This window comes from Malaclemys terrapin, chromosome 2, assembly GCF_027887155.1.
Source record: "Malaclemys terrapin pileata isolate rMalTer1 chromosome 2, rMalTer1.hap1, whole genome shotgun sequence".
NCBI lineage: Eukaryota > Metazoa > Chordata > Testudines > Emydidae > Malaclemys > Malaclemys terrapin.
In genome coordinates, this window is record NC_071506.1 from 195,377,718 (window position 1) to 195,394,203 (window position 16,486).

Here is a 16,486-nt window from a genome sequence, read left to right on the forward strand (position 1 = left end):
CTACATATCCATCAGATGGAAATAACTTTAATCTCTACAGAGCTGTGCTGGATATGGGTGAGAGACTCTGTAGCTGATTAGCAATGCCCTAAGGCATCCAGTTTCCTACCAAGTGCTAATGTTACACGTTCAAGAACGAAGACTTTCTTTCTGGAAAAATAAGCTTATTAAATTAAGTGCTGACCTTTTTGGAGCTTTAAACAGGGAGGATCTCTTTCCCCCTCCCCCCTCTTTCTGGACACACAGGTAAAATTCTACACCTGACCCTGCCCAATTGCTCCTTAATATGCACTCAGTTAAGTGCCCTGCTCTGCTCTTAAAGCAACAGCTCCCATTTGACCAAGGCAGAACCAGTAAGGTTATGTCTAGACAGCAAATGAAGGTGTGATTATAGTGTGTCCAGGGTCTCCAGAGGGCTTGTGCTAAGGTGGGCTAAGCTGCCACATCTTCACTACCACTGTTACCTATGCTAGTGTGGATTTTCCTATGCTCGCTACAATCATACCTTCACTTGCTGCACAAATATATTCTAAAATTACATTAAAACAAATATCCCATCTAAATAAACTATCAAATATGTTTTGCAAAATAAAATTGCTTCAGCAATTATTCCAGAGTCCTTGCACTAAAAAGATTAGAGCACCTTTTCCCCCTCAAATGAGTCGCTAGGTGGGTTTGAACCCACACCCTTTGTAGCTGCCCATAAACCTCTCCTAATTTAGCTATAGGAGCAATCAGTGGCAGAAACAAGTTATTTGGTAGTTGGACCACCCCTAGATGGTCCATGCAATACGTGCTCTGCCAGTTGGTTACACAACTATTTGTGAGACAGTATGGAACACTGGGTGAGTGGGGTCCTAGTGGGGACCAGCTGTAATCACTCAATTAGGGTGAACTGCAAAGAATGGGGCAGACAATCCCCATAAAGCTGTTGGATATTCCAATACTTAGATTTACCAAGCCAGCATAAAACAGTTTCTTTATTACCTTCCTGGTTACTCAGAAGTCCAAACAACACAGTTCCCTTAAAGTGATCCAGCCTCAGGCCTCCCTCCAGGTACCCACGTCAAATGTGATGAAAATTTCTGTAAATCTTATTTCATCATATAAAAGAAAAGGTTCTACCAATCCCAAAGGATCAGACCCATTACATCCCAGGTTAATAAATATTCCAGATCTTATCCAAATACACACTACAGCCAATTCTTATTAACTAAACTTTATTTAAAAAAAAAGAGTATGGTTAAAAGATCAGTATACATACAGACATGAGTTCAATTCATTTAAGTGCAGATTCATAGCAGAGATGGTGAGCTTTGTAGTTGCATAGAGTTCTTTTAGAAATAGTTCATAGGTTATAGTCCAATGTCCAAATATCATATTCAGGGTGTACTAGCATAACTGGGACTTCAGTCTTTTGACTCCAACTTCCCCTGATGAAGCCAAAGCAGATCTAAGATGACAGAATCAGGACCCAAAGATCCTTTATACAATTTCATGTCTTTTGACAAGTTGGAGTTCAAAAGGTAATTAGCATGACTTTGAAGGAGGTCCCTCACTGGTACTTGGCTATAGAATTAACATAAGGCAATGTGCTTTTTCTTCCACCATTCACAGATTATTTGCTATACACTTTAAAGAGGGATGACTACAGAGATATCCCGTGTTTACAACTCATTTAAATGCTAGGATTTTCTTTTGATCTCTGAAGTATAAGAATATAGCATAGACCGGGACTGTTGATTACATTGTCTGCCCTACTCATACATCTGTAAATACACAAAAACACAAACATTATCTCCCCACATGTCTTTTGGGGGTTATTTATTTTGCAGGATGTCTAACCCTTTCTAGCCATGCGTCACAACTGATTATCAGGATTCCTGACTCTGGGAAAAGTGTGGTGAAGAGATAGCACAGCTAAGCACATTCCTTCTGAAAGGCAGTATGGGAAAGTGAATGAGATTAGGGTCTGTCAGATGAGAGCACTCTGTTCACGGGTTGGCCTGAAATATCCTCTTTCTGTTGTTTTACCTGTATAATGACTGAATGATACTAACTTCTCCTAAATTAAAGGTAAAAGGCTGTTAATTTCGCTATGACCTTCACCGCCCTTATTATCAGCCCTCACAAGAACAACTGAGACTAGGGCCTTGGCTACACTTGTGAGTTACAGCGCAATAGCGCTCTGGGAGGCTTTGTACCTCATTCTCTGTCCACACTGGCAAGGCAAGTATAGTGCTGTATCTCCACGGCTTCAGCACAGCTGGTACTCCACCTCCCCAAGAGGAATAACATTTGCTGCGCCTAGGCTATAACTCCTGGGTGTCAGTGTGAACGAGGAGTTAATTTACTGCGCTGTGATAATCCCCTTATCCAGTGGCCACTCTTCTCATTGTTGTGATTGCTGCAGGAATGCGGAAGTGCTGTTTCAGAGAGAAAAAGCAAACATTTTGCTGTTTGCTTTGAGTGAGGTGAGAAGCAGGAGGGTCTGAACTTACAAGACAGCGTGCTGACACACTCTAGCACTCCAAAAACCCACTCTCTCCCCCCACTCCCTGTCACACTCCCCTCCCCCCCCCTTTTGAAAAGCACGTTGCAGTCACTTGAATGCTGGGATAGCTGCCCATAATGCACCGCTCCCAATGCAGCTGCAAATGTGGCCATGACAGTACGCTGGCAGCTGTCAGTGTGGACAGACTGCGGTGCTTTCCCTACTCAGCTGTATGAAGGCGGGTTTAACTCAGAGCGCTGTACAGCTGCAAGTGTAGCCATACCCTAGAACTCAGTCTTTTGGCATGAAGCTCAGTGCAGATTATCCTGTGTTTAAAAGGTATTTTTTGCAGGAGAGGGGCTTGGTCTCAGTTGACTCAGTTTCTGAGTGATATTTTCATTGAGGTGTGGCCAGGGATTTCAGACTGGACAAATGTGTGCCCCACAAAAGACTTTTTTGGTACCAGATCCATTGTAACATTCTAGTATCAGGACTAGCCATCTTGCCTTTCCAAGTTTCCATTCCTCACAAAAATAGGTATTTCTTCATCAGTCTCTTCCAGATTGCCCGAAGCACAGTTATTTCATAAATAAGGGCACAGAGAAATCAGGTATAACAGGAGCCCTCATCAGTAAAATTCCATTTACCCATCCAAAGTGTGTACCTCCTATAATTGAGATTCTTCGGCATCAAGTGGCATATAACACTCTTATTGGCAGCTGTCTCTCTGAGAACACTATAAACGAAGGTAAATTGTATGCTATGAAGTTGTGTGTTTCTCTGTAATAGTCTGCTGATTTGTTTTGTATTTGTAAGTTGGATGTCACCACCACAGCAGGTGCATTCTCCAAATCCACTGCTATTTACAAATTGTTTGAAATGACTGAATTCTTATCAGCATCCTTAGTTTTTGTGTAAGACTCTCTGTAAGTTAAATATTTCAAGTAGCACACCCATGTCTGACCGAATATTTAGTTTCCAGAGGCAAACTGAACTGCAGAGTGACAATAATTAAGATTCTGAGTTGCCAGTGTTTTGAATGGCTAGTGTATAATTCACTTAAATGGGGCTAAGTTTAAATAAACTAAGTTATTAAATGAAGTTACTGCTTTACAGATTGCTCAGAGCTGCTTTATTTTGAAGTGTCTCCACAAAAGGGCACTAGCTTTTCTATCTCATTCCAGCATCCTATGGGGGAGAGTTTAGCCTGTGGTAAGTGTGGAATATTCAACACTGCTATTTTGTGTGTGTGTGTGTGTATGTATGTATGTATGTATGTATGTATATAAAATAAAAAAATATAATCACGTTTACAAATATCTTTGTTTGATCAGGACATGGGTTTCAATTGTACTGTGAATCTCGATCTTCCTAAACTTTACTCTTCTGCGTGTTTATGTATATAAATAAACAGGAAATGCTTTGTTAAGGTTGCCCAGTTCAAAACAAAGTCAGGAAATGTAAAAGAATTAAGGCTCTGGTTCTGTAATGCATTGAACACGGGTATACTGAGGCTGCCATACGCCCATAGAGCCCCACTGAAATCAGTGGGGCTCTATGGGATGGGGCCTTATAGTTCCTACAGCAATAGTAATTGAGCTATATAAGCACATTGTTTATTATGGTAAATATAACCATTAATATTTAATGTTCCATGTCTTAATTTCCATACTTGGATCAAAGGGAAATATTCGGGGTTATAAATAATATTGCTAGACTTTTGTAAACACACACAATTTTGAAATGTCCATATTTTTTCCTATTCAGTGGTAGCTGATGTCTTGAGCTCCAGACGAATCAGATGCAGTCTTCATACAAATCCTCAAGATGTAACTCTAAATTGCTGCAATGACTTTATCTCAAGAGTCATGGAGCGGTAAGTGTTCTACTCTAAAACGTTTGGGACACACAAATTGTCTATTAATGGTAATTTTTATGCATCTTCAGAAATAGTTAACTACCATCCCTATGATCAAATGAACTTGTTTATTAAAAAGTTATGGAACAAAAGATTGTTTGCATTTACTAAAGTATATTTTAGTTCTCAAAGAAAGGTGTCACTTTTCTTCGCATTTCATATTTATTCATTTACCCAATTTGAATTAGTGATATGTTTATTTACGCTAGCACTTCTTGTGTCTGCAACTAAGACTTCTTTACAGTAGGAAGTGAAAAAACATTTTGAAAGTTAGACATTTCTTTTTATCCTCTTAAAAGGGGCCCAGTGCTCAGCTGGAAATGCATCTGCTTAGTCACACAACTGGTACAGCAGAAGTAGCTGCAGTACAAGTTTTCCCATGCGGTCAGCATCATGTGCCTCCTGTGTTCTAGAGGGCACCACCTGCGGGGAGTGAGCAGTTCATTTTCCATGTCTATTCAATTCTTCCCATCTCTACTGAGATGAGGGGTCCAAACTGTGTGGGGCTACTGTGGATGAGACATGCATACACTAAGACTACTAATTCACTTCATCCAGGTCAATAAACAGTTGTCCAGTTGGCAGTAAGTTGGATGTCGGCTGGACTTGAACCACGAATTTAAGCAACAAGGTATGGGAAAACTGCTGCTGCAGCTAGAGCATTGTACGTTTGGGCTCCCACTATTGCTAATTCTGCTTCAGCTGAACCAGTACCATAGACGCCGACTTCTGCTGGCGCCAGTGGGTGCTCAAATCCCCTCCCCCGCCCTTGCCCCCATTCCAACCCCTTCCCCAAATCATCACCCCCGCCTCCTCCCCTGAGCATGCTGTATTTCTGCTCCTCCCCCCTCCCTCCCAGAGCTTGTTATCCCAGAGCAAGCGCTGGGAGAAGCAGGAATGTGGCGTGCTCAGGGGAGGAGGCAGAGGTGAGCTGAGCTGGGGCGGGGAGCTTGGCTGCTGCACCCACCAATTTTTCCCCTGGGTGCTCCAGCCCCGAAGCACCCACGATGTCGGTGCCTATGAGTGGTACAGATAGTAGAAACCCCCTTTTTTTGTAAAAAGGCCCTACTGTGGATAAGTCAGGACTGAGGCGCTGTATTCTTTTAAAACTTCATACATTGCATGAGAATTATCTTAAACTATAGTTTTCTAATTGTAAGGTGAATGCTGTCAACTTAAGCTCTCATTAAAAGTAAAACCCTAAAACCCAAACTTGGAACTATCTAAGGGGATATCCTAAGAGTTTTTTTTTTTTTTTTTTTTTTTAAACACCTTCATGCAGTCCTCAGGATATTTAAGAATATGAGAAGCCATATTAGCTAACTGAAGAGTTACACACACTCAAAACTTCTGATTCAATAATCCATATTTTCCCACAGAAAAAAATGGATCACTTCAGCAAGCTAATCTGCTTTTTTTTTTTTTACAGTGGCTGAGACTGAGTGGTTAACATTGTAGTGAATAATGTTCTCAACTCCTTTTTCCCCCTCAGTTGTATGTCTGTCCCTCTCGTCATGAGAGCTATTTTCAAGAATGCTGTCACTATGAAAGTTGATGGTGAAATACAAAATATGGAAGTTATCTCTGAGCAAAATCCTGAAGTGACCTGCAAGCAAACTACGTCTTCTAACAGTACAGGAGCAAATATTTCTGGAGCCAGCATGCAAAATTCATGTGATGGAATGGAGGCAAGCAGCTCCACGGCCAATATTGAGTGTGCGATTTGTGATATATCAGTATAACTAAAGCAAATACTCATCTGATGTTTACTGTGGTTCCATGTCACTTTTTTTGTAGTGTGATCAATAGACATTGTCTCAAGAAACAGTAGAGGAGAATTTGGCAAGATCAATACTTCTGTCTAGCAGGATTTCCTCTTAGAATTAAATCTTTTCAACCCTGCATATTGCTAAATAAAAAAAATAAATAAAAAAAAATTTGAGAATATAAACGCAAATTTGAAAAGTCAAATTATCACTACTGTAGCAACCTTAATTTAACCCATAATGCATATATGGGCATGTAGTTACTTAGGTGATGGTGGTTTGTTAAATATTTGTAGATGTACATATAATATAACATGCAATGTGGCCAAGTTATATTGCTGAAACCTTAAGATTTTTTCTTTTTTGTGCAGTTCCATTTATTAAACCAATGTTGCATTAACTTTTTTTAACATGTAATCAAAAAATTTGTAAGAAAGGTGGAAGGGGAAAGGAACTATTGTTAAACAGTCTGCTAGTAAGCTATTTTGTGCACAAATGCAATTTGATGCAAATGAGTTGACTTGTACTATTCCCCATGGAACTGTGTAGTAAATTAAAAGCTTTCCCCCCTCCTGTATTGGTTTAATATCCTCTTTTTGCAAAAAGTTCTGGATGAGGGGGGTATGGGTAATACAGGTGTGCAATAAAATAATTTTTCAAACAAATGGCTGTGTAAATTTTTTTTTTTTTTTTTTAGTTAAATTCTGCCCAGTGACTTGTATTCATGAAGAATTAGCCTACTATTAGGCCTGAAAACTTAAACTTCAGTTGTTGGAGTACAAAAATGTTACAGCAGAATTATAGGGGTTTTGTGTGTTTTTTTTTTTTTTTTTTTTGTTTTTAACTACTCTCAAATCCACTCAATGTAGGTGGTAAACAAACCCTCCACATTTGTTTTTGGCCTCTGACTAAACAGGCTTTCAACCAGATGAAAACTTATGTAGTGGCAATTTAAAACAAGAATAGATAGTGAGAAGTCCTCCTCAGCATTCTTGTCTTGTAGGTGCTAAAATTGATTTATATGGTGAGAAATGTGCATAAGACAGTACTGAACAAATGAATACTGACTTACTAAACAAAACAGACTTCATGCCCAGAAGAATTTGCAGTCAGCTTAAACAAAAACAACAGAAAGTGACAAATGCAGTGTGTTAGGATAAATAAGGAGACAGCCATAAGAAATGTGGCTGGTTATGGGAGCAGTGTGTAGAAAATTGTGGCTAATATGCCTGTGGCACAGAGTCACCTCTTCAACTAGTCTCAGACCTGACAAACCCTGTAAGCAGTATATTTGGTGTAGTATTTGTCCATAAAAAGTAAAATGTAACGTCTCATAAGTTACATGCTTTCAATAATGTTCATAATTACATCATGCTGTGAGTACAGGTACTAGTTAAGCATAACTAACTGGAAACAGCTGAAGGAGCAGGAAAGCATTCTTTGAAGCCTGAAAGTGTGATCGATCATGTCTCAGTAGAAGAGGCAGGGGAAGAACAACAGATGTGGTAACTTTATAAGAGCCATTTTAGTAGAGGGGTAAGGCCAAGTCAGATTTCAGGGAAACTGGTATGCCAAGCAGTAGGAGCAGAAAGTACCTTTATAAAAGTTTAAAGAGGGAAAAGGGTGGCAATTGCATTTTTAAAAAAAAATCTCATGGCACATCATAAGGTTTTCTTAATTGAATTAAATATTAAAATAAGTTAACAAGGGCTACAACGAGGCTAAAATTTCCAGCTACAAGAGACTCTGGTCCTGTGATAACCTTATTACAATACTCTAGCTTCCATTTTGGCTTTCCCCTCAGATGTAGGGTATACCAGGTAACAAAAATGAAAGGTTTATTTAATGCCTTAAGGATTACCTGTCCATCTAATCCAGTCTCTTGTCTCCCACAGATGGTGATAATGCTGATGTTTCAAAGGAAGATGAGAACTGTAGCTATGGCAAAAAATTTAGTACCCTGCAATACCCAAAATAAGGATGAGAGAGAGGGAAAATAATTCTCCTCACCAACACAAGCAAAACCCACTTCACTCATTTGGCATGACAGGTACTATTACCCATATTTTGAATTAGGGGTCAGACACTGCTGTGCATAACCACATCAGAAGGCACAGTGAGTCTCCACAGCTTCATCCCCATCACTTCCCAAGCAAGCCCCAAAATCCTCACCCCCCCCTTTGTCTCTGCAGGAGCAGCCATAGTACTTTGGCTCTGCACTTCACACAATAGTTGTGCTGCATTTTGAGTACCTTATACCTATAGCGGAACTGGCCTACATCCTCTATTGTATGTAGCCAAATGCACAATGCCATAGGTGGGTGGCAATTTTTTATTTAAACCTTTGACAATCAGATGCATTACTACAAGTGGCAAAAATCATCCAAGATTTTCCTACTATATAATTGATATCCAGTGCCCAACAGATTTTAGTGTGATATTCAAGATGTATGCAGTTTTGCTTAGATCCTCTTGCCTTTGCTAGTTTAAGTAGCTTTCTTGGAAAGTTACACATATAAGGTGGTAGGCACTGCTTTAGAATATGCTCAAGTACACTACAGTTCTACTTTAAATAGAGAAACTGAAGTTAGCTGCCCAGTCTTAATATTTACAGCTTGGTAAAATACTGGTGAGGGGGAGAGCCTTTTGTGTTTTAACCTCCTGCTTCAGATGAAGTTTTGCCCTGGGTACTGTAACCAGTTTCAGTGAAGTGATGCTCTGAAAGCAGAGCGAATTACACCAGAGATTTGTGATACACAATTTGATGTAATGCAAGTCTTTGTTCTATTTTGAACAAATTAAATTGGCAAAAACATCACTCAAATATTTAAACAAAAAGGAACACATGCTGCCTATTTCTGTACGTGCAGTTCCCACTTGTTCAAAGGAGTTCTCCACCCAGACTACCTTCTAAACCAAATAGCAATATTTATTTTATTTTTGGTACTCTGGGAACTACTGTTTTCTAGGAATAAGACAAGAATCATTCAGTTCCTTTTTCAGAAAAGAATATTAAAAAGGGCAAGTTAAATAAATTAGAGGAAAATGTTAGTCCTAGACAGTAGGAGACACATAAATGCATAGCTGTCTAATTCTGCAATGGCACTAGTGTATATGAAGTACTCTCCACCTATTCAAGTTAAATTTAGGTGTGAAAGCAACTTTTTTTTTGCTGTTATTGCAAACAACTGAGGTATGACAGAATATGATGAGAGCAAGGGCTGTTTTATTAGATTTTAAAGGGAAACATTAGAATCAGATCACTACATTCCCATGAAATTAAATGACTAGTATGACGACCAACCTTTGAGCCACACATAAAATACAAGTCTGTCAAGTTTGTTCTTAGAATTGGATTCCATTTGGCACAAGAGAAAAGTTAACTTTCCAGTTGTTGGACATGCTGTAATATGTCCAGTGACAAGCCTAGCTGCTCTCCTAAACAGACGGTCTCTTCTTTAAGCCACGCAAGGGTTGGCCTTTCAGAATGTGTGTGTTCTTTTGTTCTCCTACAACTGTCAGAATACAAGGAATCAGCCCCACTGTTACTCCTGCAAGAGTTTTCACTCAACTCGGACTCATTTTCACAGTGTCTTCCAGCTTCAGTTTCATCAAATTCATTCTCCACTGGAATTGTATGACTAAGGTCCATGTCCTGAACAGAATCCAGTAATTCTCCAAGGTGGGGCTGTGGACTGATAGAATTCATATACTTAAGCACATATTCTTCATACTTGCCAACTTCAGCCAGGAGGTTACTTATCTTACTCAGCAAAGCAGAAATTTGTCCATTAAGGTGACACCAAGACAAGAGTGCACTGAAGAGAAAAACAAAACAGGTGGAAATAAACGTGATTCTGAACACCTGCAGTGAGTTACATGTTTGCTTGAGATTGGGTGAAAAGCTGACTAAAGTTAAAAAGTCGTTCCATTTTTGTATGTATATTTCATGCATACATCTTTCAGGAAAGTTCAACAGGAAGAGCTGAATGTTCAGCCAAAAGTGTAGATTCAGATAACGCACTGAACCACTAATCTCCTGTTAATTTTAAGTGAGGAATGGGAGGTGGGCTAAGAATTACCACACTACATTTTTTTTGTTCTGAAGAATAGTTGTAATAGCCAGTATCACATAGTAGTGGCTGTTGCACTGGTGGTAGTTCCAACGCAGAGCGTGATGGTTGCATTGGGTTACATACTCTTGCGTCCAACAAGGGCAGAACGGTGCTCCACAAGGATGTCTCAGCTAACAGAGCCAGCACTAAGACAAATGCTGAGGCAGGGTTCTCAGTGACAGGACCACGGCCCTTACCAGAGAAAAATAAGACTGACCTCTAGGATGACTTTTCTGATTAAAACGCAAGACCAACCTTTTTGCTAAAGCCTTCCCAGGTAACACCATCTTTTTCATGGCCAATTTAGTGCTACCTAAAAAATTATGCCTGATACTCATAGCATAGCTACAGGCATTTTAGGAATATTTTACATAATATAATCTGAAGTATGAGGTGACTAAGTAAAATTTTCCAAAGCACCTCGATGACTTGGGAGTCTAAATTCGACTTAGTCAGTTTTTAAAATGGCATTTCAGCTCCAAAGTCACTTTTGAAAGTGTTACCCTAAGTTTTCTCAGCATTTGACAAACAGCAGATCCAGATTTCCATATAAACATACCAAACAATCTCAAATCTTCAACATTTACCTAAGGGTCCCTCTGAGTTGGCCACAGGTCATCATCATCTCAGCACCCTGTTTGTAACCCCGATTGAAACCCTGCTGAAGTGAAAGCTCTTTCCCAGCCTCAACACCATCTCTATAGCCTTCCTGTAAGCAAGATGAAAGGTTACTGATGTCAGTAATCCAGCTACAAGCAGAGATTATTTTACAAGAAATAATACAAGAGTTCAAGTCTATATAAACATTCAGTTTTTTTGGAATGTGTCTTTCTAATTTGGCTAGATGCATGCAAAACTTGTATATTGTACTGTCCAGCAGAAATGAGAGATTCACAAAACTAAAAGAAGAAAACAAAAACTTTTCTTGATATTTTATAAACATGGTCATTTTGACTTCCTTTTTCAGAACTATATACAGTGAGGTCAAAATAACTGACTGTACTATAAATATGTTTCTTTATTCTACACACATAGTAACATGCATTAGAACAGCAATTCTTGTCTTCTTCCATACTGCAACCTCAAATTTCAACAGCAAAAAAGTTTCAGGACCCCTTTTACCATCTAACCACAAAAAAGGGATGGTAGTCACCACCCTCAGGCTGAGAAGCTATGAATGAAAACAGTACATCTCAGAGAGCAAGTTCTATTTTCTGTTCAAGGAAATTGGAGATGGAATTTCAACTATGAAAAGATCACAAAAGATGTGGTTAAAAAAGGAGCTAGCCTCAGGAGTATCTTGAAACAGCAGAATAAAGTTTCCTTGAAGAAGCCAAAATCCAGATGCCTTTTTCAAAGAACAATGCTCTGTCTAGTCCAGTGGTTTTCAACCTTTTTTCATTTGCAGATCCCTAAACAATTTCAAATGGAGGTGCAGAACCCTTTGGAAATCTTAGACACAGTCTGCAGACCCCCATGGGTCTGCGGACCACAGGTTTAAAACCATTGCTCTAGTCCCACAGCACTACCCTCCCTAATCTATGGCCCAGACCATAGCTTCTCCCCCCGCCCCCTCCGTTATTTTGATCAGATGTTGATCACCCAAGAGTGGAAGTTTAATGTTCCCGGCACCATGACTCATAGTGATGCTACATTATTAAAAGCTTATCCTTTGCCCATTAAAGTAAATGGCATGAGATCAAATCCTAAGAGTCTAATACAATACCAGTTTAAGTTGGAGTTTTGCCCTTCATCTCGACCCTGCAGGATTTTAGGATTTCTTTGTTAACATGAGCCTTCATAAAAATTTATTTTTTCACTGTTATTTTCACTTCTATAGGAAGGCAAACTAGAGGAATTACTATATATTGGTTACTATAGGGCTACAATGAACTACTGATTTTTAATCTGGACCTGCAATTGATTTAAGTGGTGATTTCCACTATTTTAAAAAATGCTAAAATATGGCTCATACATCTTCATTTGCCTTGTTTAATTATATCACTCAAAATTTACAAACATGATCTCCTATTATGATACAACTGGCCTGAGTCTGGATTTTGTTTTGATTAAATTCCATATCTTTCTCTCCAGCCAGATGAACCAGATACCTGATAACATATGGCATTTATAGAATCATAGAACTGGAAGGGACCTTGAGAGGTCATCTAGTCCAGTCCCCTGCACTCGTGGCAGGACGAATTATCTAGAACATTCCTGACAGGTGTTTGTCTAACCTGCTCTTAAAAACTTCCAATGATGGAGATTCCATAACCACCTTAGGCAATTTAGTCCAGTTCTTAACCACCCTGACAGTTAGGAAGTTTTTCTTAATGTCCAACCTAAATCTCCCTTGCTGCAATTTAAGCCCATTGCTTCTTATCCTCTCCTCAGAGGTTATGAAAAACAATTTTTCTTCCTCCTCCTCGTAACAACCTTTTACATACTTGAATATATATGGGCACTTTACATGTTCAACGTACTATGCAAACTCATTAATACTCATAACACACTAGGGGGATAGAAAGATATTATTGCCTCATTTTATAGCTGGAGCAAATGTACTCAAAGCCAAAGAGCAGGCCAGTGAGTGGCAGAACTGATATTAGAATTCAGAAGATTCTTCCTGCCAACCTGACCTCCCACTTCTGTCTTTTTAAAGGGAAACTGTGGCAGGCACCCAGGGACCGTTTTGCTATTGCTGTGATCTCCATCAATAAAGTGAACAGTCGCATGACTAAATTTGTATATTTTTGCCTCTGATGATCTAACCTGGGGGGAGGGATAGCTCAGTGGTTTGAGCATTGGCCTCCTATTGAGGTTCAGGAATTTATATAAAGAACACCCATGAGTAGTTGGGGGAGTAACAAACATAAATACATTATGCACCAAGAGCAGATTAGATATGCAGAATTTTGACTACAATTTCTCAATTTGCAGGCACTCTCCCCCTAGAAGAATCTCAAGTGTGTTCTGGTTGGTCACATTTCCTTAATAACTTGCTCAATTTTTAGTTTATACAGAACAAATTGATCTACAATAACTTTTAAACAGCCATCCTCCATTTTCGCTTAAAACACTCATGCAGGTATCAATTTATGTGTTAAAGAAAATGGCCAAAAGGCTACTAAAAATAAAGTAATGGTTATAAAAATTACTTTGACTCTTTTCTCCATGGTGCTCTTCCATTCTTTCTGCACTACATGCAGTTCATCAGAATCTTCATCAAACACATCCTCACTGGGCCGGCTGACTGCAGCTTGCACCCACGACATTGTAGTAGTAACAACCAGGATTCCAGTACATGTGGTAAAAGTGTGAGAATCTGAGCAGTTCTTTCGCCTGGGAATCAAGTTAAAACCACAGGCAGCGTGTACAAGAACCAGAGATCCTAGATGGATGCACTTTACTGTCACAGTACACCTGTAGAGATAAAAAAGTCAGACTATCAAAGAAAAGCCATCTTGCCAGGTCATAATTTCAGCCATCTCTTAATTTCTTTGTTTCCAATAACATTAACACACATACAGAGAACAAACTTACCATCCCTATTTAGGATATTTTATGCCTCGAATAGAAAGATTTCTTTATCTTTTGAGTAAAAGGATTAGCTGTTTCCAGCTGACGCTTATTAAAGATTAAAAGACTAAGTGGGTTGTTTTAACTTTTGTATTGAATAAAGCATAGAGAGGCTAAAATCTTTGCTTTATTGACTTGGTTGGATCTGTGCAATCCCAAAAATTCAGCCACTCGAAAATGGCTGAAGAGAATTACAGCAAAATCTGTTTTATGGACTCCACTTCCAATATGCAGTCTTCATCGTAAGCAACAACTTCCAAAGTTTTTAGTATTATTTTGTTCAGTCTTTAGGGACGGGAGATGCTCTAGTAGTTAAAAGACAAGACTGGGGATCCAAGAATCCTGGCTCCCGTTCAAAGTCACATACATCACCAAACTGAGTCACTTAATTTATTTATGCCTCAGTTTCCCCATCTGGAAAACATGGATAATACACATATTGTCACCTTACAGAATTGTTATCAGGCTTAAGGTATTCATGTTTGTAAAGCGCTTTGAGATCACAGAATGGAATAAGTACCAAATATTATAGTTTAATTAAACCACCACCACTAAATGACCTATTTTTATTGGTCCCTTGAGTAGTTTCACAGCAGTCCCCAAAATGGGAAAAGCTAATAAAAAAGGTGCAGGGGCAGAAGGAAAGAAAGAGCATGTGAACAGGAAGAAAAGAGGTCCAATAGATCAGAGATCAATTGTCTTGAACTGAAAAGAAAGTCACAGAGGATCGATCACTGGCTGAAATTTAGAAGACTGCTCCATAGATTGGCCTCCTGGATAATGGGACAACATAAGGAAAACCTGAGGACAGAAATAGTAATTGCACTCCAATGCCCTATCTATTATACCACCCTGCTTCTTCTGGGAGAAAGCAATAAGGCAGACTGGAAGGATTGATGAGAGATGTATACAATACAGATGTGTCTGTCCACCTCCATTTCTCTGTTACTGATAAGAGAGTGGAAGGCTTCCCCCCACCCAATTTGTGCCTGATCATTTAGAGACAAATTCAACCTCAGTCACACACAAAGGGACAAGCAGAGCCTCCTCTTTCAGGCACTAGCAGGCGGGGGAACTGAGATTTCTCTCCCTCCAGCCCCTACTCGCTCAATCTGCTGCCCCCGCACAACCATCCCTTACCAGGAGGACAGACTCTTCTGCCAGGGCTAGCAGCCCGCCTTGCTCGCAGCCCCTGATGAAGAACAGAGCGCGGCCATTTTGTCTAAGGGCACACTACCGTCACACCGATTGGAAGCAACGTGGGAACAGCAGCCATCTTTGCTAAGGGCGGCCTCACTTCCAACCCCGCGGCAGAGAATGCAGGGAAACGGCGGCCATCTTAACAGGCGCCGCCTGGCTTCACACCCACTTCAGGCAATGGGGGAGAGGGGTTGGCGGCCATCTTTAGTAAGGGCAAAAATCGTTTCTCAGCACCCACAGCTTAAAAACCGCGGCCATGGCATCGCCTTCTCGTCAGCAGGCGGGGCTGGGTCTGCGACGGGCCTAGGGGCAGGCCCCGGGTCCCTGCTTGACATGCTCGTCCTCGGTGGCCGGGCTGGGAGCGTCTCAGACCCCTGCGGGGGGGGAGAGGCGGTAACTATGGCAACAGGGGTTAAACCCGGCCAGAGAGGACGCGCCCCGGGGAGCGGAGCTGGGGCAGCAGCAGCAGCTCCCCTCCAGGGTGTGCGTGCACGGCGCTGGCCCTCCGCTTGTCACCCACCGGCCCGGCTCACCAAGGTTGTGCCTGTGCCCAGGTGGCGTTGCACGGAGCTCCCGGGGGTCTGCTCCTGCATCCGCCCTGGCAGGGGCCTCACCGAGGGTGCATTCATAGCCGTGTTGTTGTCATCCCCAAATCTTCAAAAAGTATGTCGGCATCGCCAGTCCCTCCCAGTCATGAGACAGACTTAAAAATAATAAGATTTAAAGATAAATCCAGGAGTGACTAAAACATGAGTTCTTTTGCTTTGTCTTTTGAGCCTTAAGGGTGCACGTGGATCACACTTTCAAATTTTCTCCATAACCATGAGGGCTAGAAATACAGAGTGCCAAAAAAAAAAAAAAACAAAAAAAAAAAACCTTGAGATTCTCATCTAATCACTTGGCTCCAGGAGCTGGAGCTCTAAGAAACACCAAATATTGTGTTAGGGTTGCCAGTGGCCTGGGTTTTACCTGCACAGTCCAGTTTTTGGCTTCTGTGTCCGGGTGCCAGGTGCCTAGTTTTCGGCAGGACACCGAAAGCCTGGTTACTGTGTGTGGGGGGAGGTGCCCAGTCATTAACCTTTGCCAGCTCCTGAGCTACCTTCTACCTTGGGAGGGGAAAAGTGGGCAGGGGTGGGGCCTCAGGAGTCTGGTTACCAGAATTAGAAAGGTGGCAATCCTACCTGAGACCCATGCTACCCTGTTTCCCCGAAAATAAGACATCCTCCGAAAATAAGGCCTACTTACAGTTTTGCCTCTCGTTGTAATATAAGGCATCCCCCCAATAATAAGACCTCCCCGATAATAAGGCATCCACCGATAATAAGGCATTTTTCATTTCTGAAAAATAAGACATCCCCTGAAAATAAGACCTAGCGCATCTTTGGGAGCAAAAATTAATATAAGACACTGTCTT

General features: G+C 40.7%; 2 protein-coding genes across 3 annotated transcripts in view; one reads left to right on the plus strand and one right to left on the minus strand.

Annotated features, from left to right (window-relative positions):
* Positions 1-9,277, plus strand: part of LOC128832745 (mediator of RNA polymerase II transcription subunit 1-like) — an 11,520-nt gene extending 2,243 nt beyond the window's left edge. Inside the window, exons 3-6 of the mRNA XM_054020334.1 lie at positions 3,047-3,242; positions 3,611-3,706; positions 4,262-4,370; positions 5,905-9,277. Of these exons, the coding sequence (XP_053876309.1) occupies positions 3,047-3,242; positions 3,611-3,706; positions 4,262-4,370; positions 5,905-6,154 (651 nt within the window). The 3' untranslated portion in view covers positions 6,155-9,277. The remainder of the gene's footprint in view (positions 1-3,046; positions 3,243-3,610; positions 3,707-4,261; positions 4,371-5,904) is intronic.
* Positions 9,278-9,384: 107 nt separating this feature from the next.
* On the minus strand, positions 9,385-15,657 carry YAE1 (YAE1 maturation factor of ABCE1). Of its 2 annotated transcripts, none has more exons than XM_054020333.1 (4): positions 15,606-15,657; positions 13,452-13,716; positions 10,881-11,002; positions 9,385-9,996 (listed from the first exon to the last, which is right to left on the minus strand). In XM_054020333.1, the coding sequence occupies exons 2-4, from the start codon at positions 13,566-13,568 to the stop codon at positions 9,558-9,560; spliced, it is 678 nt and encodes a 225-aa protein (XP_053876308.1). In that variant the 5' UTR covers positions 13,569-13,716; positions 15,606-15,657; the 3' UTR covers positions 9,385-9,557. The 2 variants fall into 2 exon arrangements, with proteins under 2 accessions (XP_053876308.1, XP_053876307.1); XM_054020332.1 differs by lacking the exon at positions 15,606-15,657 and adding an exon at positions 15,013-15,119.
* Positions 15,658-16,486: the final 829 nt, after the last annotated feature.